This window comes from Balearica regulorum, chromosome 13 (assembly GCF_011004875.1).
Source record: "Balearica regulorum gibbericeps isolate bBalReg1 chromosome 13, bBalReg1.pri, whole genome shotgun sequence".
Lineage (NCBI taxonomy): Eukaryota > Metazoa > Chordata > Aves > Gruiformes > Gruidae > Balearica > Balearica regulorum.
Window position 1 is genome coordinate 20,914,269 of NC_046196.1, and position 21,022 is coordinate 20,935,290.

General features: G+C 42.5%; 3 protein-coding genes across 6 annotated transcripts in view; 2 read left to right on the forward strand and 1 right to left on the reverse strand.

Annotated features, from left to right (window-relative positions):
- The window catches only part of FHOD1 (formin homology 2 domain containing 1), a 164,144-nt gene that overhangs the window by 14,400 nt on the left and 128,722 nt on the right, over positions 1 to 21,022 (forward strand). The window lies entirely within an intron of this gene.
- Positions 521 to 17,906, forward strand: KCTD19 (potassium channel tetramerization domain containing 19). The gene is given in 16 exon segments (XM_075765905.1): positions 521 to 937; positions 2,537 to 2,687; positions 3,031 to 3,222; positions 4,149 to 4,271; positions 4,492 to 4,687; positions 5,930 to 6,090; positions 8,832 to 8,935; positions 9,303 to 9,445; positions 11,385 to 11,465; positions 13,180 to 13,291; positions 14,328 to 14,982; positions 15,121 to 15,183; positions 16,063 to 16,254; positions 16,649 to 16,803; positions 17,360 to 17,461; positions 17,780 to 17,906. Coding segments are annotated over 16 exon segments (2,823 nt in total). The 5' UTR covers positions 521 to 643; the 3' UTR covers positions 17,879 to 17,906.
- Positions 19,443 to 21,022, reverse strand: part of PLEKHG4 (pleckstrin homology and RhoGEF domain containing G4) — a 90,655-nt gene continuing 89,075 nt past the window's right edge. The window contains exon 24 of one of the 4 annotated variants that reach the window (XM_075765222.1): positions 19,443 to 20,023. Coding sequence is in view for 2 of the 4 variants with exons in the window: in XM_075765225.1 (XP_075621340.1) it covers positions 20,018 to 20,023 (6 nt within the window). In the remaining 2 variants the exon portion in view is untranslated. The remainder of the gene's footprint in view (positions 20,024 to 21,022) is intronic. The other 3 variants (XM_075765225.1, XM_075765223.1, XM_075765221.1) reach the window with 3 other exon arrangements.

Below are 21,022 nucleotides of genomic sequence, written 5' to 3' on the forward strand. Positions count from 1 at the left end.
GCTACAGGTCTCAACTGTGTGTTCTTGTCCCACTTTAGGTGAATTTTCTCTCCCCTTAGCTGGCAGCCACATATGTGCTTACCAAGCATCCTTTCACCGTGGACAAGTATTTTCTTTGCTGTCATGTCAAGAGGATTGGGACCTACAGAGTAATAAATATCTGCATCTTAAAATAGTAACTAACTGTAGGGAATGGTGTGTCCATAGGCAACAGGTTGTATGGGAGGTTATGCGGCATTTATTTGCATTTTATTACTTTTATTTGAATATTTAAGACAGACAGACATTTGTCATATTTCATTTGCTGTTCTGTGTAACAAACTCAGTACACATGTACGCCAGGTTGTTCCGAGGTTTAATCATAAGTATTACTTCACGTAAAAATCTCTTAATTTACTGACTTGTCATGACCATAAACATATATTAACGAAGGAGCCTGCATGCACAAGTGAGTGGGAATGTAATGCTCCAGGTCATTTGCCCCCCATGCTTGCTTTTTTTGTCAGGCTACCATGGAATGGAAAATAAATTGCAAAGCCTGATGGAGTTTTAAAATAAAAGGTCACACTGTTTCAGAATTTACAGGCTCATTCTTACCTCTTGATATATTTTCCTCTTCTCTTTGAAGGAACCAGGGAGTGTTATGAAATCTGCAGAAGATGAGTTAATTAATTTTAATGTTGGTGGCTGGTATTTCTCAATTCCCAAAAGTAAAGTCGCTCAGTTTCCTGAATCTCTGTTGTGGAAAGAAGCTTCTGCACAAGATCAGTCTGAAAATCTAAGATTATTTATTGACCAAGATGGTTTTGTATTTAGGCACCTTCATTATTACATGCAGACTTCAAAATTATCTTTTTTCAGCTGTGCTGAATTGAACTTATTGTATGAGCAAGCGTTAATTTTGCAGCTTTATTGCAGGTAAAGTGGGATAGTCTATGTGGCTTTTCTGTAATTTTTTCATTCTTAGATAATATTGTCTGTAGAAGGATGTCAGGGACTTTGCGTCTATCACTTTATCAATGCTCACGATAGGCATCCAGACAAATAATTTCCACATTCAGCTCATCTGCCACAGTTGGTGAGTACAGAAAGTGTTCCAAATTTCATGCTTGACCTTTCTGTAAGAGCTCATTCAACAGTCATTACTTGCTTCTTTTTACTAAATTTAAAGCAAGCAGAGGCTTTTATCTACCAATTGTTGTGCTCTATGACAATTATACTGGTTGATCTTGCTGAATATGAACCTTCTAATCGAAGGGGGTGAGTCTGCCCAAACCCAAATTCATCCCAGTGGGACAGCACTGAATTTATTTCATAAGAAATGGGGAAACGATGATTCTTCCTCTCTTCCTATTCTGTAGCTACATACGCAGAAATATTAAGTGGATACCTGTAACGGATATTTAATTTAGCTGAAAGTATTTTTTATTTTAATTACAGTGTAGTTTTGTTTTGTGCCAATGAAGGTTGGGTCCATACTTCCTGCCTGGATGAACTGTGTATTTTTGTACATTAATATTTGTATTTCCTCTAAGTTTGATCCAAACTCTGAGTTTCTTTTGGTTTCTAATACTTTTTTGTGGAATTGTCTCAAAATGCTATGATGCATGATATTTTTAACCCAAGATGTTAACATTTTGGGTTTAATGTGAACATTTTTGGACTTTCTTTTAGGACTATGTTTAAAGATATAACATCTCCAAATAGGTTGGGAGAGGAAGACCACCAAACCTCACTAGTCTATGGTATTAACAAACTGTACATGATCACATATTTAACATGGACCTGTTCTGGTCCATGTGGCCAGGAACACATTCCACGGACCTAGAATTCTTGCATTTTCTGGCTTTTAAGTGCTTGTCAGTGTAACATTATTAATTCATGAAGGTATTTTACCTATGTGCTTTAGAAGTCATAACCATAGCTCTAAAGTTACTTTATACTTCATATCCTACAACAGTACATAATCACTTGTTCCGAGTTTACAATAATTTGTTTATCATTCAGTAAAAGATTAGGAAATACAGACAGTTACTCATTCCTATCACTGAGCCAAACATCGATTCCCCTTTCTAATCATCAAATTCCTACAGCTTATTGTAAAGATATTCTTAAAAAGAGCCCAAATGGTCTTTCAGGCTTTGTGTTGGGTTCTTGGCTATTGGCTATTTCTGTTGTTATATACTTTTACACGTGCCAGAGTGCTGTCTTGAATTCCAGGAAGTTCTATTGAAACTCAAATGTTGAAAAATAGTTGGCTTTTTTTAAAAAAAAAATATGAATAGCTCTAACTATATTACCAGTTTTTATAAAGGAACTCCACAAGTTCACTCCAGTTACCTTGAGGTACCTGAAACTTAGGAATCTAACACATGTTTTTTTTCTTGTCTGTACACAATATTCCCTGGCATATTTTAGTAGATGTCAAGTACAGCATGGGATGTATTAGACCCTTTCCCATGGTTGCTTTTGATTTTTTTTGCATTAATTATTTGAACTGAAGTAATAAATAGAAAAACTTTACATACCTTAACAGATTTTAGATAACTTGAAGGAGGAGAAATATAATTTACATGTCCAGCCTGCAGATACACCAGTAGCTGAAAGAACATCTCTGAATTACTGGAGAACACGAAAATGTACCAGCAAGCTGTCAGCGATTCCTCCTAACAGTCCAGCCTTCACAGGTAAGTGTCCCAAACTGACAAATTCTTTGCCATCCTTGGGAACGTCCATGGACTGTTGTTGGTTGTTGCAAGCCAGGAATGTTTTAGTGTCTTGCAAAGTTTATTTTTTGTGGGTTTTTTTTTAATTTAGTCATCTTTATTTTAAAAATAGGAAACCCCATACAAATGTTTATTCATTTGTGCTGGGCTGTAAGACTTCATCCTTTGGTGAACATTAAATGTTGCACAAGATTAATGCACTTTAATTTGCTTGGCTGTACTAGAGTCAGATCTCCAAAGCGTATGTCTGTGTTCCATTTTTCTTTACATATATCTTGATTTTTCACTGATTTTCTTCTCCTAGGGTTACATGAAAGAGCTCCCCTAGGGCTCGTGGATACACCTTTACTAGATACGGAAGATGAAGTGAATTACTGTTTTTTGCCACTAGATTTAGTGGCAAAATATCCTGTACTAGTTAACGACGACAATTTGCTGTGGCTGCTTGAGAATGCAGCCCTGATCGAGTGCGAGTGCAGTGATTTCCGCTTCATAGGTAACTGCTCTTTTTTTACTATTATTCTGACATGTCTACATCACTTTTTTATATTAAATTGTTTCTGTCTGTCTTCAGTAATGCTTCTTTAGAGATCAGAATCTTGTCATCTTTTGGTTTTGGTTTGGTTTTGCTGTCTGCCAGTTTTACCGCCCTGTTTATCACTCAAGAAACAAAGCCTCTACCACGTGGCTTCCAGCGTATGTGTACCTAACCGTACCCACTTACGGCTCCACTTATTTGGGTTTTATTAATCCAGCAGTCTTCTGAACTAAAATGCATTGATGGCATCAGGTTCTGGAACTGCTGTTAACAATCGGTAATTAAAGGAGGCAAAATTTACGTGGTAACTCTAAATATTTAATCAATCTTGTATCTTTTCACTCGTAAAAAAATACATGTCTTTCATTAAATAATCTTCTAACTTCAAAAAAAGACAAGTACCTTTCAGTAGGATCACATACTCCCTCCATCAACATCGTATTTCATCCTCTGTGAACTCAGTTAAGATGAGGTAGGTACGGAATTGCTACAGCTGTGTGTGCTAATCCTCGGATGTCAGCACATGGGAAAACACGTTTAAATGCACGACGGGATGGAACTGTGCCTGGAGGGAGGGGGAACCAGCCAAATAAAGAGGAAACCTCTAACATGAACCTCTCAAGATGCTGTAATAAACAAAACTAACCAAATTCTATACTTCTCCTATTGTTTATGCTGCGTCTGGTCTCCTCTAGCATAAACCTTGAGTTTAGGATTGTGTTTTCAAAGACAAAGTGTTCCCCGCTGTCCGTTCATCCGCTGTGTATATGTGCATATATGGATAGCAATGCTGAAGGAAATGAGAAGAACTTATTTTTGCTAGACTGGAGCAGTGGACAGAAGACATCAGCACACACTTCCTATGTTTTATTTTTATTTTCAAGTTAATTTTCTTCGCTCAAAGAAGATGTTGTTGCCTGATGACTTCTCCAACATAGATGCCTTGGAAGAAGAAGTTTTAATTCTGGGAATTCCTGAGCTTATAGATGCTGTGAAGATCTATAGAGGTAGTATAATGTACATAGCTATATATTTTCTTCCTTATATCTATTGGGTTTAATGTTATCGTGTGAAATTAGATGTTTGAAATGGAAATTATATCAATATGATCAACACTGAGGTGAGTTAGCCACTTGTTTCCATAAATGTTGAAAACAGTGGAAAATACGGGAGTGATTACTAACCACTGACCTTCTGGGGCGCAGTCTCGACCTCCTTTCCTTGCAGGTGGCTGCTCCACAGAGGCCGGGGGGCAGCAAAAGGCGACGGTGTCAGCATCGGGGGGGTCCCCGCTCTACGCCATGGCACTGGGGCTGCTGGCCAACTACCCGGATTCAGCTCTGGGCCAACTCCACGTGGGCAGCGACCTGGGCAGGAGCCGCCTGCACCTCTCTGGTGATGGCATCCTCTTCCAGCATGCCAGGTACCCCCCCTGCCTTCATACAGGCAGTATTGACATCACTGTGGGTTCTTTCCAAATGCTATCATCTAATGGGTTTTGTAGTTGAAAAGGAGTCCTGTTTTCAGCAGCTTGTCTTTTAGAACTTGTATTCATTTCAGCTAAACCTGCAGGTGACTATAACTGTGGGAATTACCATTCTTCTATTATATTGTAGGCTTCCCAGCCTACAGTGCCAAAGCAGTGTATGTAAACTTTTTAATGATCACACATTCCTAAAACTTAAGATTTACTGTTCATTTGGAAGACTTTTTATGGGATTTTGAAAAGCATCTAAATGCCTATGAGTACAGGCTTTTTTGAAGCCACAGAAAAGTGGTACTGCCATGTCTAGTCCAAGAAAGAACGTCGACTTCTGAATATCATGTTAGAACTTCATCCTTTGAGACATACTTCTCCGTATTGTTAGCATTATTGCTTGGGCTTGCCATACCAGTGTACTGGTTTAATAACATGCCTATCGCATAGGGGAATGGCTCCTTAGGGAATCGTTAGCACCCCTTTCCTGAAATCATCGAAAATGTAAATACAGAGGTCAGACATCTTTGCTGTGACAGAGAGAATTTTTTTTAAATGCAGACACTCACTAGGTGAGTCATAAACTAGCCATTAAAATACACATTTTAATAATCTCTATTAAAAAGTATGTATCGTTTTCTTTCACCAGCTTGTTGTGATTTGAATTAAGAAACCCAAAAAACACCACAATGATCAGTAGATTGTGAGTCAAACCTGCCAGGCAGTAGATGCTCAGCCGCATGTATTTCCATCAACCACAGATTGAAAAGCTTTAACCAACTTTAAATTTAGCACAACCAGACAAAACCCACTCTGTAAAGGGTGACAAAAAGAGAGCAGGAAGGTCAAACACACAGTCAGCTCACCTCTGCCCCTCAAATTTTGTCTGCACTTGCTGTTGGCGCTGGTGAATGATCCAGTGTATGAGAAATACCATACGAAAAGCTTTATTCAAAGCTATTGCAGATCATTATTGGATGCGTCCATTGCAATTGCTTTATTTGTTGGTGTTGGATTGTTCTCCATTTAAAAAAAATGACGTGGAGAGTTATGACTAAAGCTCAGTAGGTGCAAAAAAAAAAAAAAAAATTTAGAATTCATATTGCCTGATTTGTACTCATTAAAAATAAGTAGTGAAAAAATAAAGCAAGAGTAAAAAGTTTAGTGATTTCATCTTCTTTTGGACAGGAATTGGCTGGGAACTTGCCGACTTCCTCTCACTGAAAATATTTCTGAAGTCAAAGAGCTCTGTGCTTATTTGGACAAAAGGGACACCACATACGAGCCAAGGAAAGATGCTTTAAAATGCTATCTGAAACAACAGATGCCAGCAGAGAGCAGAGGTTATAGTAAGTCAAGATTTCTCAAGAACTCTTTCATTTTAAAGTAGAATGAGCGGTGTTGCCTGAATACAATTAATCAGTCAATGATCTACATCTACTTTTGAGGAATTGTTACAAAAATTATTATTATTAACTGGCTGTTGTTGCTCAGTTGAACCCTAGAGTGGTAACATTAGGTTCCAGATGAAATACAGAGCAAGTCTGTGCTGGATGTAGGTAGTACTGTTCATACTTTTGGATCATTTTACTTGCTAAACTTGCCAGTCTAATTCATCACTGAACTAATTCACTGAATCCAGTTCCTTCAAGCTTAGATGATCCAAGTTACTTTCATCAGAACATGTTCTACCTTAAAAATATGAGGTTTCTTTTGCTCCCATTTTTCAAATGTGGGACTGTTCTTACAACTCTTGCCATTAAACTGAGGAATCTATTTCTAACTTCCAGCCTAAGTGTATTCACAGCCATATTTAGCTCTTGCTAAAACTGACCTCTAACCTAAATGCTGTTTCCACTTTTGTTTATCCCCTCTTTTTCTCTAATGCATTTATAGAAAAATCATGACATTTTCTGTCAGCCCTTGTTGTGGCTTCTTAATAGGAGTTCATATGATCCCCTGATTGACCTAGTGAATTTTCTTTTCACTTATCCCAGTCTCCCCATAGTTATAGAATTTAGGTCAGCAGAGATCTCTGGAGGTTACTTAGTCCAGCTCTCTGCTCAGAGCAGGATAGAGTAGGTCAGGTCGCTCAGGACCTCGCCAAGAAACGCTTTGAATATCTGCAAGGGTGGAGATTCTGCAGCCTTTCTGGACTGCTGTTCTAATATTTGACCACCCTTGTGCTAAACAAAGTCACATATGTAATTTCCTACGTTCCAACTCTTTTCCATTGCCTCTTGACCTAGCACTTTGTACCTCCAAGAAGAATCTGGCTCTGTCTTTTGTACACCCTCCATTAGCTGTAGACAAGAAGAACCTCCTTTAAGCTGTTCTTCATAAGACTGACCACAACCAGTTTTCTCTGCCTCTTCTGTTATGCCATGTGCTCCAGGAAAGATAAATTTAATCACGCTCTGTACAAGGTAATCCAGTGGAAACCTCTGCAGTATTTTAGACTATGCTACTACTAATTCTGCTGGAGCTGGCTCGCTCAGTGCATCCTACAGTCTCACTTGCAGTTCCTTGTTCCACTGGTGGCAATCACTGCGATCAATGAGTGCAGCCAGCCCTCTGCTCCATCCGGGCACAAGCCTCCCGGCTCAGAGTTCGGCTCGTAGGATCCTAACTGTATTTCCTGTTGTTTATTTGCAAATCTGACTTCTTGTTTCATCCTAGTGACCTTACTTCCAGTTTACTGCACCCTCAATGCCCTCTGAGTCTTTCTGTAGGGGCTGGTTATCCTCCTCGTTTTGAGCCGTCAGCGTATTTCACCAGAATAAGGTGAAGGGGCTGATGTTCAAAGTATTCTTCCCTGCCCTGTGCAGAAAGTGTGTCTGCAGAAAGAAGGGAATCTTATCAACTCTTAGATGGAATTCTAACCCTTGAGAAAGAGAGTTTTTCATCCTCAATGAATTCTGTGTCATTACTGTGTAGCCTGTTGGGTAAAACATGCTGGAAAAAGTAACTCTGACTCAAATCTCTTAGCAGTAAATGATGCCTCATTTGTACATATGTTATGGAAGATGGATAGTCCCATTATAGTAGCTACTATAGACAAGCATATGCTAGTTGGTTTGTTGTTTAGAGATAGTAGAATCTATTTATATCATTATCCCTAGCCCTATAAATAATATCTTCGAGAGTGTGACTTGCCTATATCTTCTGTAAAGGCTATTGTAAGAAACACAGTTCTCCAATCCGGAGCCCTCTTCAGTGTTACTTGTATTTTGAGGTATTTTTAAACAATTTTTTTGAATGCAAATGTATTTTGATTTTCCTAAAGCAGTGTCCCAGAACTTACTGACTATAAATAGTAATCCGAACTATACTATTAAAGATTTCAACAGAAACTTTAACCAGATCTTTGTTACCATGCTAAGGTAAGATGTGGGCTGAACCCAGCCTAAAATATATGCAAAGCCGTGACGCTGCACCTGCTCTCTGTGCATAAGAGCTCCTTGAGGCTCGCACCTTCCCTGATGCTGTCCTCTTCGAAGGAAATAATGAAGCGAGGCTCCTTGCAAAGACGGGCAATGATGCGATAGCTCTATTTCAGGTTGCCCTGGAATTCCACTGACTTCACACTTGCTGACAAGCCAAGTCTTCGCTTTCAAAAATATTTCAGATTTCCGCTTTATTTCCAGTACTTTGGAAAGAAATGATTTCTTTCTGTGGCGATAGAATGTATACTCAGATTCACCTTCCTCAGGTGACATAAATGCGCCTGCTCGGTAGAGCGACCATCACTATGCTAATGCGTATAGCCTCCTTGCTGTTATTATTTTTAAATCTATCGAGGAGAGTCGCTTTGGCTGCAGCACGGATGGACCAAGTCGCCCACTACTCTGACATTACATCCTGCCTTGCTTTTTCCTTGCAGTTATATATGAGCACTAGACAAAGCACAAGAATTTCAGCTCTGTGTGCATAAGGTACGCTCTGCGACTTCACCATTTCAAAGAATCATTATTATTTGCAATATTTTGATGTAAAATTCCATATCATATTAACTTGGTGTCGATAACAAAATAATTACTACTTGCAGTTATTTCAGTTGTTGCCTTTCCATTTGTTACTCCGTCTCTAGATGCAGACTGGACAGCAGAAGTATCCGTGTGCTCACTGCATCAGATTGTGAAAGTTTATGTGGGGAGTAACTGGTATGAAACGTACTTACAGACTTTACTGAAGGTACGGGTAATTAATTGTCTTTGCATTGCCTTCACGTGAACCTTCCTGAGACAGAAGCTATAATTCTCCAGACTAGAATATATATTTCCTGTAATAAGAATTATTAGAATGGGTTTGACCTGAAAACTTGGAATTATCAGCATTTTGCATGTAGGCTGGGCATTTTATATGAATTATGTTCAAGTGCCTGAGGGAAATAAATCTTGGACTTCCCAAGAAAGTACTTTCTGGGCCAATAATATAAGTAGACTTGATAAAATTGGTTTAATTCTTTCACTGAGAAAGGAAAAAAAAAATCCTGTTTGGATTTCTTTCCCTCTATAATTAACAGTGGAAATATAATCTTAACGTATTTTTATTTCTGTAGTATCCAGAGCTGTTGTCAAATGACAAGAAAGTCTGTTGGATCACATATGGTCAAAGTCTTCTAATCCATGGAGATGGGCAAATGTTTCGACACGTTCTCAACTTCCTAAGACTTGGGAAATTGGTTTTGCCAGCTGAATTTAAGTAAGCAGGGTGAATGTGTTTCTTTGGTATTATTCGATGGTTGTAGGGGAAGCAATCAGAAAACAAATCCCCATGCTTTTCAAAGATATATTATCCAAAAGAATTAAGACTTTTCCTTTTAGTCTCAAAATAAACTATTCTATCTAAACATAAATGATTGGGATTTAGAGATTGAGAGATATGTTTTTGTTTCGGTGTGTATGCCTTTATTTTAACGATTGATATGCCAGACGCTTGTACTGCGGGGTATATCATGTGTTGGTGCACTGTGTGCACACCTTTAGCAAAAAGGAAAGTGGTTTTATTGATGAGATCATTGTATCCCTCTGCAGATGTTTTGTTTGGGGTTTTTTTTATGGCAGGGACAGCTAAGTCTGCCTAGTCCAGCTGAAAAATACTCCACCTGCCCCCTCTACTGGTATCTCTGTTCTAATGCTGAAAAATAGATCTTCCAAAACCACAGTGGTACAGGAACGGAGGAACGCGGGGTGCCTAAAGAGGAGCGGGCGCTCTCCCTCCATACGCAGGTCACTCTGTTAGGTCTCTAAACTTTATCAAACACCAGAAATGGAGAAGTCTTAACCCCCTCGTCTCCTAGGGATATTCCAAGGGTATCCCAACGTGTTTCAGTTGCCCCTGAGATTGCCCAGAACTGACCTGTTGGTGTTACGGTGGCTTCTTGTAGCAGTTTCCCTGGGACTGATGCTTCTGCCGCCCCTACAGCTTACAATTTTTTGCATTCAGCAACGAAGGTCTGCCTGGCATCAGAAGATCTTTCAGTCTCTTCGGTTCTCCTTGTTTGTTGGATCACAACTAGTTGGCAAAATATCTTCACTACAGATCGCCAGCTGATGTGATCATTTGTAGCACATTTAGCTGTTTCCAAGAGCATTTTCATTCTTTTTTCCCCAAAGTCAATAGAAATGTTACACCAGTGGCTTTTCTGATATAATAACCACAGGTTGCTTTCATCTCTGTCGTCAAAGGCGTAGGCAGCCAGCTGTCAGACACTACAGTTACATCTATACAAGCAAACTAAGTGTGTCTGGCAATGTTTTTGGTCACCGAGGCCAGCTGCCTTTCCACTGTAACCTCCCAGAGATGGTGCCTTCACTCCTCTCATCCACTCCAAACAGTTCCAGGAACATCTGAATGGTCAAACCATGCCTGAGAATTGTTGGAGAGGGTGTAAATTGGGTAGGATCAAGCATGATGCTAATAGTTTACTAGCAGGGATAATCGTGTTCTAGGACTAAGAATATTTCTGGGAATGGTGGATGTCCTAGAAACCCATCGAACCCATGTCATGAGTGTCACAGAGCGGAGCAGGACTCCTGTTTTTCAAAAGCAGGTCTTACCATCAATACCCATGGTTAATTAAAGAAAAAAGGGAGGACCGAGATTTTTCACGTAACTAGTATAGAGGGGCAATAGCTGGAAAAAGTATCAAAAATAGCAAGTTTTACAAAGATTTAGCGGGGTGCTGCTGAACACCTCTGGTTTAGGAGCTCGTTTGTTTTGGCTGCACCTTTTCAGAAGTGTGGCCTCTAAGGTAGGATTCCTGACATTAAATTCTGGCTCAGTGGAAGTCAGTGGTAGTCAAAGGTAAAATTTCTATTGATTTAAATAAAACCGGTTTTGGTTTGGGGTTTTGGTTTGGGTTTGGTTTTTTGGTTTTTTTTTTTTTTTTTTAATCATCATTTGGATGCCAGATGTGAAACAAGAAGAAGGAAAAAAAAAAGTCTGGGTATTTTTCAGTATTTAAAATTATAGGCTATTTGTCTGTCTGTTAAAAGAAAAAAAAATCACTTGTGTGATTGCATCTTTCATGTTGTGTAGTGAGTGCCTAAGCTTCCAAAATTAATATATATTTGGAAAAGATAATCTGGTGAGATTGTTTTATAGTGATTTTACAGTTCAGTTTACTTACAACTTACAGAGAATGGCCTCTCTTTTGCCAAGAAGCAGAGGAGTACCAGATCCCTTCTCTTTTAGAGACACTTTACCACTCTGATGCATAAGGTAGATAAAACTTCTTTCTTTTTTCTTTTCCATAGAATAATGGCCTTTGTTCTGACCTAGCAGTGTTTGTCCTTTGAAAGGAGCACAATTTTCTCCTTTCCTTCTGAAACACAGCCATTAAAGGTTGAGCAATTCCACTATCTTTTGGGCCACATTTTTTTCCCCCCCCATCAGTTATTTGGGTGCTAGAACAGTAACAGAATAGTCTTCAGCCAGTTCTCCAGAAACCAAGGAAAAAGGCAACCAACATTTCCCTCCCCTAAGTCCAGATACTGAGAATATTGCAATGCACGCTGGAAACCATTGTCCAGAGACACCAGGCTGAGCAGAGACAGTCTGATTTATTAGCTTTGGCTTGGCCCTGGCTTTGCCGAGCCCCAGCTGGTTTCTGCAGACCCACTGGAGGATTTGCCAGCACTGCGGACTGTAAAACGGCGTATCTTTAACGCAGCATCACAGGAAAGGTTTGAAACCAGCTGGAATTTTAAATCTTGATAAATTAATGTTGAAAATAAGCCATAACTTTTTGGATATCAATTCATCGTTGAAGATTTTTCTCAGAGACTTATTTTTCCATTGCTGACAACTTTAAAAATAAGATTGGGTGCTTTTCTAAAAAAAATGTTTTGCTATTAAACCAGCAATTAGCATTCAGAGTTACTGGAGACCAGGCTTCATGGATTTCCAACCTCGTTTTACTGCCACGAGCAGTAGTAGGACACACTAGTGGTAGCTACCACTATCCCACCAGTGGTGACAGCAGTTCCTGGATTTTATTGTAGGTCTTTACGAAGAAGAAATCCTAAATGTCGTTCCCAAACTTCCCCAACCCAGTGTAGGAGCCTAACCTCACATTCCTATACCTGTAGAGCAAGAGGAGGATGTGGGAGGAACTCTGAAGCACTCTACGTGTGACTGACAATCTGTTACGCTCCCCGGGAGGTTTCAGCTAAGGACTAGTGCTGCTCTAACACAGACTCCTCCACTGCTCTTCGGTGCTTTCCCATCAGGGAAGGTGTTGGCATCTCTATAATACACACCAAAGGCCTCTAACAAAACGGAACCACTGGGGCTTGGTCCCTAGAGTCCGTTGCTAGCTGGCCAGGGTAGTCAGCTCTGTAGGCAATCGTATTAAATCCCTGTCTATAGGAGACAGAGCAGCAGCGACTTTCTCCTTCCAGAATTGTTTTGCCTTTTTGGAAACTGCTGTGCAGCTCGGGCGGTCACTGTCAGGAGCTGAGTTTCTTGCAGACTTAAAATTCAATTTTGAAACTATGAATGTAGATGGTTGACTGGCATCTGACTAGCTTGCTCCCCAAAGTGTCTAGAACCTCTTCATAAAAGAAAGAGGGGAAAAAAAAAACAAAACCACTCCAAATGTGGTGGCAAGTGGAGACGGCTGGGGTTGAACAGCAAGGCCTGCACAGATCCATTGGTCAAGGGTTTGTGGGTGCTGGAACAGAGACAAGAAATGGTTTTTATCTCCTGTGTATCTGCAGCATCACATTTCAGACATTCTCATCAGTGACAACTCCTGGTCCTTTGCTACCCTGATAATTTATTCACCAGTGATAGTTTAAAAGCAACATGTAATAATGAATGTGATATACACAGCTCCACTGGTGACTGGAAGTCCTGGCAGCTCCTCTTTCAGGTTGGCTGAGTATTGCCCCTGGAAAAAGTTCCATAATAACTGCAAATATTAATTTTTCTAGATTATGGATGCACAACAATGAATTGCACAATGAAGTTTCTTTTCCATGCAGAAGGTTAAGTATTGTGTCTTGGAATGAAGAGCATGAGTTCAGCAAAGATCCAAAAGAAGTAAGATTTGGTTTTTAGACTATGTTGCCATAAAGCACTTCTCAAAGCATTTTGAACTGGAAAAGTGCCAAATTTAAATTCTCCAGTACCATTTTGCTTTTGTGTCTCTCCAAAATCAGCTACAAAATAAGCCTTGGCAGTATCTCTCAATGAAAAAAGAACATTTTCATTTCAAAGAGCCAGGCTTTGAGCATCAGGAGAGGCTGGAGAACAGCAATGTTCGCATATCACAAAAACACGAGAGCGCTCCTTCTATGAAGAGATGATTTAGGTGGAGTTCCACACTTAATGCCGCAGCAGATTTCAAGGCAGGGTGCTTTAGCACTGCCTGAGTGCTCAGCTTTTACACCTGCTTTTTATCCAATGACTGTATGCTCTAAAGTCATGCAAGGTCAAGATTCTCTTTCGGAAGGATTCCATTTTATTTAGGAAGTCAGTGGAAGGGGGAAAAGTTCTTCCTGCTCACGCCTTTGAATACTTTCAGTGCTTGGTTGGACACCGGCGGCTGAAAGTTGCCTTCAGTCTCAAGAGAAAGGCGAAAGGCAGGTGCTGCCTGTGTAGCGTTCACACGCTGACATCAAACCGCTCCACCCTGTAGCTTAACGCTGGTGTTAAGGTGATGGAGCGGTTGCTCAGCTTGCTTTAACGTGCCAAACCATCTGTCTTGTACCGAACGTGCTGCTGGCCGTTCAGATAATCAAAACTAGCTGAGTTGTGGCGGTGGCAGGGATGTTGAGGTGCTGCTTGTGGGTCTCGGCTGCTCCGGTGTCTGTCTTCAGACTCAGCAAAACGCAGTGGTAGGAGCTGAGGTGATTCGGAGCAGCGTAACATCAGCGCTGAGTTATCAGGGCAGGGTTTGGAGAGCCGTGAGTCGCTGTATCCCCCCCCACCAGAGGTGAGAATGCATTTTCCAGGATTAAGAGCTCAATCCTTAAATGCTTGTATTATAATGAGTAAAATACCTCAGTTATTAGGAAAGGCAAAACTTACATTTTGTTCTGTATCAATTAGAAATAACATTTCATTGTGGTTTTAGGTGTACTCATGTACAGCTGTGGATTCCAGTAAATGCTGCATTAATACATGGAGGAATATAAAAGAGCTGAAGGGAAAGCAAGGTACCAGTGCAGAGAAGACCAAGTATTCCCGAGTGATTTCACAGGTGAGAGGGACAAAGTGGAGAGACACACTTGGAGGATACGACGCATCCTCGGCCAGCCCGGTAAACTCCAGCTATTACAAACATCTGGTAAGCCCTCCAAGGAAGAGAGGATGGAGAAGCAGTGTAACAAAGAAAGTAGAAAATAAAGACTCAGCGAGTCACATCCAGAAATTAATTTCCCTGGTGAAGGAATGGGATGCGGTGAGCTCCAAGAGGGGTGATTGTCAGCACATGAGAACGTCTGACGGTTGTATCGCGGAGCGTATAACTCGGTGCAACGCCCCTGGAAAGGACAGAGGTGTCAGAGCTCCTGTCGCCTCTTCTCCTGGGAAAATAAGCTTTATAGTTCAAGGAAACAATCACATTACCCAAAACGAAGTCGGGGCTGCAGGAAAGCAGCCGGAGCAATACGTGTTGGCACAGAGTTTGCCAGTTGCCCCAAGGGCTGGAACGTATCGATTCAGTGCCATAAAAGCGACTCCCACAGTCGGAAACGATGTGGAGAATATAAACGGGGAGCAACCAGAAGGTAAACGACTGCTCTGTGATTGTTGTTTTCAAAAGGGATGGGAGTAATTAACTAAATGACTTGTATAAATAAGATGCATTGATCGTGCTGATGAATTTCAGTGACAGTCTCAACCTTTTCTTGTTCTCCTGCTCGTAGGAAGTTTTTCCGGTGAAGGAAGAGGCAAGACCTTGCAAATGAAACTCGTCCCTCTAAAAGACAGTGAGTTGATTGCCAGCTACCAGGCAAGGGCTGGATTGTATTGTTTGTCAATGCAGAGTTTAGTACATTTCAGTTTAGTACTAAAAATGTTAATGCCCCATCACGGGCATTAACAAATTGTTCTTTAATTGGCTCCTTGTCGCTCTGCCTTTAGAGCTGTGCAAGGAGCAGCAAAGCCGGTTTGATGTGCTTAAGTTATCCAGTTAGTTAAAGAAATCTGTAATTTAGTGTGAAGACTGAAAAACTGTTACGTTAAATCCAGAAGTTTCCATGGGCAGGTGTAGGAGTTGAAAAGATTTGCCTGATTAACCAAGATGCTAAACGCAAATTCAAGAAACCTCAGTGGAAAGTCTTGGTCCAAGATTTCTTCCGCCACCCTGGGAAGGATGTGATTTACCCTGTACCGCTTCCACCGCGGGGAACACAGCGGGTTTTCACCGAGTCGCTGGCAAAGCAAAATGGATTAATAATGATTGTGGATGGTTTCGTTACCGTAGCAGTGCAAGACAGATTATTATTGTCCCAGGAAAAAAAGCTCTTTCATATCCCGTGAAAGAATCCCAGACTGAGTAGTGCTTGGGTCCCGTTAAACACTATGTAACGGTTACTCCGACTTTTCCATGTGAAAGAGGGAAGTAGACAAGACCTGTAATGTTATACATAAGATTGCAAGTTATTTGGTGTAAAGGTTGTCATTTACTGTTTAGTGGTGTTTTGCCTTTCCTGGCAAAACAGCACGACAGAATAAAGCCGGAACGAGGCATAACTTTGAAGAGAAGATGACAACATTGTGTTCATACTTAAAAACGGACACACGTGTTTAGCCTGTTACTGTTGATCCAGGCTTTGCTGTAAAATCCAAACTGCGTTCCTTCACAGAAACTGGGGACAGCGAACACACCGACCTTGCTCCGGCAGACCACAGCAACGTAGGATTGATTCTTAAAGTTGACCATCCTCCGGTTTTAGGCAGCGACGGCTTTTGTGCGTGCAATGAAGTGAGTGTTGTTTACAGCACTCAGCTGGATGGCAACGGGCTGGATACGCCGAAGGCTCAAGCACTGTCCAAAGGTAAGGAGCTGTAAAGAGCTCTGGGATCTTGCTGTGGAATTTTTAGCATGAAAACCATTCCCTCCATCATGGTTTGTTTTGTCGGTTCGGACTGGCTGAGTAGCTGAAGTTACCGCAGCCGAAGCACAGCTTACACTTAATTCCTCAGAACAGCAGGACAGCTGCTGCCTAACCCACCAGGTGCCAAGAGTATTTACTGGTGAACCTCCTTAATGCCTCCAGAAGGATGCATTAACCACTGGCAGGCAGGGCTCCGTTGCAGTAGAGTCTTGGCCAGGAAAGGCATTAAAGAAGGGGAAGGCTGGATAACTGAGACGGTGAATGCTGAAACCACAGCCTTTATTTCTTGGTTTTCCCCCTAATGTGTTTGTGTTCTTTCAACTGTTTTTTATAGATGTAGTTTTTCTTACCTTTCCTCTCTCGCATGAGGAGATGTTCTACGCTAGGAAGTGCCACTTTTTCCTGACGGATGTCATCCTAGACTCCGTAAGGCAGAAGGATCCCAAAGAAATCACAGCCAAAGTCGGGACCCTTGTGAACAGGCTGTGGGTAGGTACAAGTTCCTGACAGCCCGGCTGAGCCGCGCTCGCTCACCTTCCCCTGGGGCGCCCGGAGTTAGGAACCCCTGGCAGCTCCGGGAGTCGGGGTTGTCACCCTTCGGTCAGGAAGGGTGGAAGGGGAGTGCAGGGCTGCTCCGTGCGGGGTTGTGGTGGAAATAAAGGCCCAGACTCGAGGGGCCGGGATGTTCTGGGTTTTTTTCTCTTGCATTGGAAGTACCCGCTCCCCCCCCACAGTGGGATCAGTCCGGCTTTGAGTAGCTCCAGCCAGAAGCACTTTTCTTCTTTCCTGGGAGAGGCGGGAGAAAGGTGCACAGAGACCCTGGGAGAGCTCGTCCTTGAGTTTTTCTCTGCCTGCGTGTCTGTGTGCGACTGATCCCAGCCCAGCCACCTCACACCCATCCCTCTCAACCTTACTAATAAGGAACCCCGGCCAAGGCCAGACCAGGAACTTCTCCATCCAGCTGGTAATTTCACGTACGGGGAGCGTCGCTCACTGGACAACACCCCCCCTCGTTGATACGACCGTGCCCTGGTCTGTGTTTTAGACTCAGCAGATTGCACCCAGGGAGTTCGTTTCTGATTTACTGAACATGGAGTATTTTAAAGGGGACAGAAACGTTCACCGGGAGCTACTGCAGTGGGTGGAAGTAAGCAGCCTTTGCCACCAGGTGCTGCTGTACAGCTGCGCCTTTTTTCTTCCAAATGCTGTTGGCTGTTTGAACTAGTTGACATTCCCAGTTCTGTTTGCCGAGTTAAATGAGGGAGGGGGAATTTTACAGCACAAATTGACCAATGTCACATATAGTCTTAATAGGAGTTTAAAATTGTGCTGCTAACTTAGAAGATTGCCCAAAAAAGCAGGCAGAAAGCTTCTAGGGTTGTTAAGAAAGGGCAAGAGGGGGTGATGCTGCTGTTGGGTGGTCGGTGGGTGGTTTAACAGCGGCCTCGGGTTTGTGCGTTCTCAGTTCACCCTGCCCTTCGTGTGGAAGTACAGCCGCTGCCTCGACTTACTGATCCAGAGAGGCTTTGCAAGATCGGTCTCATACTTTGCCCTGGAAATGTAAGTTCACAGAACGTTAATAAAAATTTGACGCAGCTCCTTTTTGGTATGTTTTATTTTCTTGTGGCCCGGGAGGTACACACCTCATCTGCCGCTTGAGAAACCCCCTTTTTGCTCAGCCTTCTTTCAACTTTCAGCAGTGACTTCGTTTAGTCAGGAATGTCCTTATTTCTTACAACTTTGAGCAACAAGCAGAGTTCATTTAACAGAAGACGACGCTTTCACAAGGCAAGACTTCAGCTCTGTTAATAGTATTTGCGCAATAAAATTAGAATAATAATCAGAGGGTCTAGAGCAGTTACTTCATGTTTTATTTTTAAGCACATTGTGCAGACTTTGCTGTTCCTGTTTTAAAACCTCTGCAGCTCTGGGGAGGAGAGCTGACGCTTCTCATCACGGGAACTCAAGCGAGTCGCCATCCGTTTCATCCTGTCTAACGGCCTGATTAAAACATCATTTCCATCCCCCACCGGTATTCTGAGAGAGAATTTAGACACCCCAGGGAAAACTGCTCTTCTCCATGTACGCCTGTTTCCTCTCCTGCAGCTGAAGAAATCAAGATACAACACAAACAAGTTTCATATAAAGAAAATAACCTTTATTAGACCAATCAATCAAACCCTGAAAAAACAGTGTCAGGTAAACATTACTAAAGGTTTTTCCAGCAATGCAGAAACCTTTGAAACTGAGAAATTCAGGAAGTTTCATGTTCCTTTTGTTGCATTAGTAAATTCTCTCCCTCTTGTGCCATGAGCTATTTCTGTCTTGACAGCCCAAAAATCTTGCGTGAACTCAGCAATTATTTTAAAATAGGAACTTCTAACAATCTTCCCTGTGCAACTGTTTCCCACGCAATTTTGTACAGAGGTGTCAAACTGCGTTCTCTTTGCTGTCTAAAAAAAGAACAAGGTTTAAAAAACATCCAGCTTATTAAAAACAAACGAGTGTTTTTATGTACAGTACAGGAATTCCCAAACTTGAAGGAACACGGCCGATATGTTGAGGGTGATGCGGGTGGCTGAGAGGTTTAACAGCCCAGACTCTGGCAGGGGCCGGGGCCAGGCGGCTCCCCCACCCCAGCAACTACGGGGAGAAAACCGCAGTTGAGTAAATTCCTCAGGCTGAAGGTGACACCGGCTCTCTCGCACCTGGGGCAGCCTGACTTATAGCACTTCATAAACCAGGAGTAAACAGGAGCTTGGCAGCAAGTAACTACAGTTTCCAATAATGCCAATTCTCATTTCCCCCAAGGAGAGGGAGAGGGCGTCACCATGAGCCACGATGTTACTCAGGGATAAGCAGCCTTTCAACACGTTTGTCCTCCTCCAGTTACACCGTGCTACTTCCAACAACGTGGATTTAAGGTTTGGCCTTATAATCGACCCACTGCGCTCAAACCCTGTTGGTCTCAGCTGCCACCACCACCCCACGCTCCTCAAACAAGCCCCGCTGGCGGGACTGAAGTCAGTTAGCGCAGAAATTGCACAGGGAGAGGGGAAGAGCGGACAGATGTTAAGACAGAGGCAAGCTCAGCACTGAGGCCCTGGAAGAATCATCTGAAGAAACAATTCACCATAACAATGAAATTGCTTTTATTAAAACAGAAGTGTTAAGCCAAGAAAATAAATTATTGCTATGATAGACATATTTAGAACATGAGGAAGGACGTTAAATCTTGAGCTCCGGGTCAATATAACCCTGAAACAGGAAGTTACACTACTTTTCTTAAATACCTCGGTTTCTCTTCAGGCCCTTCCAAAAACTTTATAAAATGTGCAGCTTACAGAACAAATAGTAACAGAGTCACTTGTAACAAAAATCTGTACAGCTCATAGCTTTAAAAATAATACTTTTTTTCTTTTTTTTTTTTTCCTCCCCAAACTGCTATGTTACCTATTCCTCATAAATACAGGGCTAACAAGTTTTGAATGCCCAAGGTCCCATCCAACACCAAAAGCTATTACGTGTAGTTGACAGAAACCTTCTGGGGACTTCCTCCCCTCTCCCAGCCAGAGATCAGGTTTTGGGCTGTTTGAAAGAGCCTGATTATGTGTAAAAAATAATAATAAAGTATCTTCATGGGTGAAGACTGTCTCCTCCTGCTGTCAGAGGCCTGGGGTCTTCAGAGAGTTTGAAATGGCACTCAAACCTGGAACACAGCACCGTGCAATGGGTTAGACTGGGGGCAGGACCCCGCGGGTCCCTCTGTCCTGGCCAGCAGTGAAAACCACCGGTTGTCAGAGCTGCATTTGGGTGGGGAAAAGAACGTTTTACTGGAAGAGCCTGGCAGGAGAAACGCGGCTCTTCCCCCCCACCCCGACACACGGAGAGCTGCTTCGGCAAACCCCGCTGCTTCTGTGGCCAATTCAAAGGTCCTGTCTGCGACCCCCCTCCCGAAGGGGCTCTGGGTCTTAAAATTCAGCCCTGGCTGGTTCAGTTCAGCTGGTTATGAACCCCCAGACCTGTGGATCACAAGCCATGGGCCTGTAACACCCCCCCAGTGCCAAACTGGGAGCCATCTACCAGCCTCTGCCTCCACCCTTCAAGCCCTACTCCTGCCTCTCTCGCGTTCACAGCCCTCTGCTCCCTGTGAAAAAGGAGGCTCAGTCCTAAGGACAGGGAGGGAAGAAACGGAGCCAGAAGCAGCCTGGTTTGAGTGGGACATGACACGACTTTCCAGGGCCTGCCACCCACGCGCAGGAAGCCCTGCCTGGCCATGTGTCCTGCCAGGGCTCATCCCTCCTCCCATCAACAGCAGTTTCCTTGCAGACAAGGTATCCTCCAGAAATCACTAAGTGAAGGAGCAACATCTGGCAGCTCCCTCGGGACATCCTGACCATAACCTAGCAGGTGCCTCTGCCTGGTGATGTCTGGTTTCCTTCGGAGGTTCAAAGGAAACTGTGGGATAAATCCAGCTTGGGGAGAACACCGTGGATTCCCCAAGGTAGTTCAGAGGGACTAACAAAGAGCAGGATTTCGGCAAACAGCCACAAGAAACAGATTAGTGGTTAGACAGCTGGGTAGCATTCAGAAGAAAGAAGCTCATCTGAACACCCAGGACTAGGTGGTGCTCAAGCCTATACTACCCAAAAAGTAATTTCACTGGTTTTGCTTCTGCTCCTTCAAACAGGGAGGCACCAGACCGGCT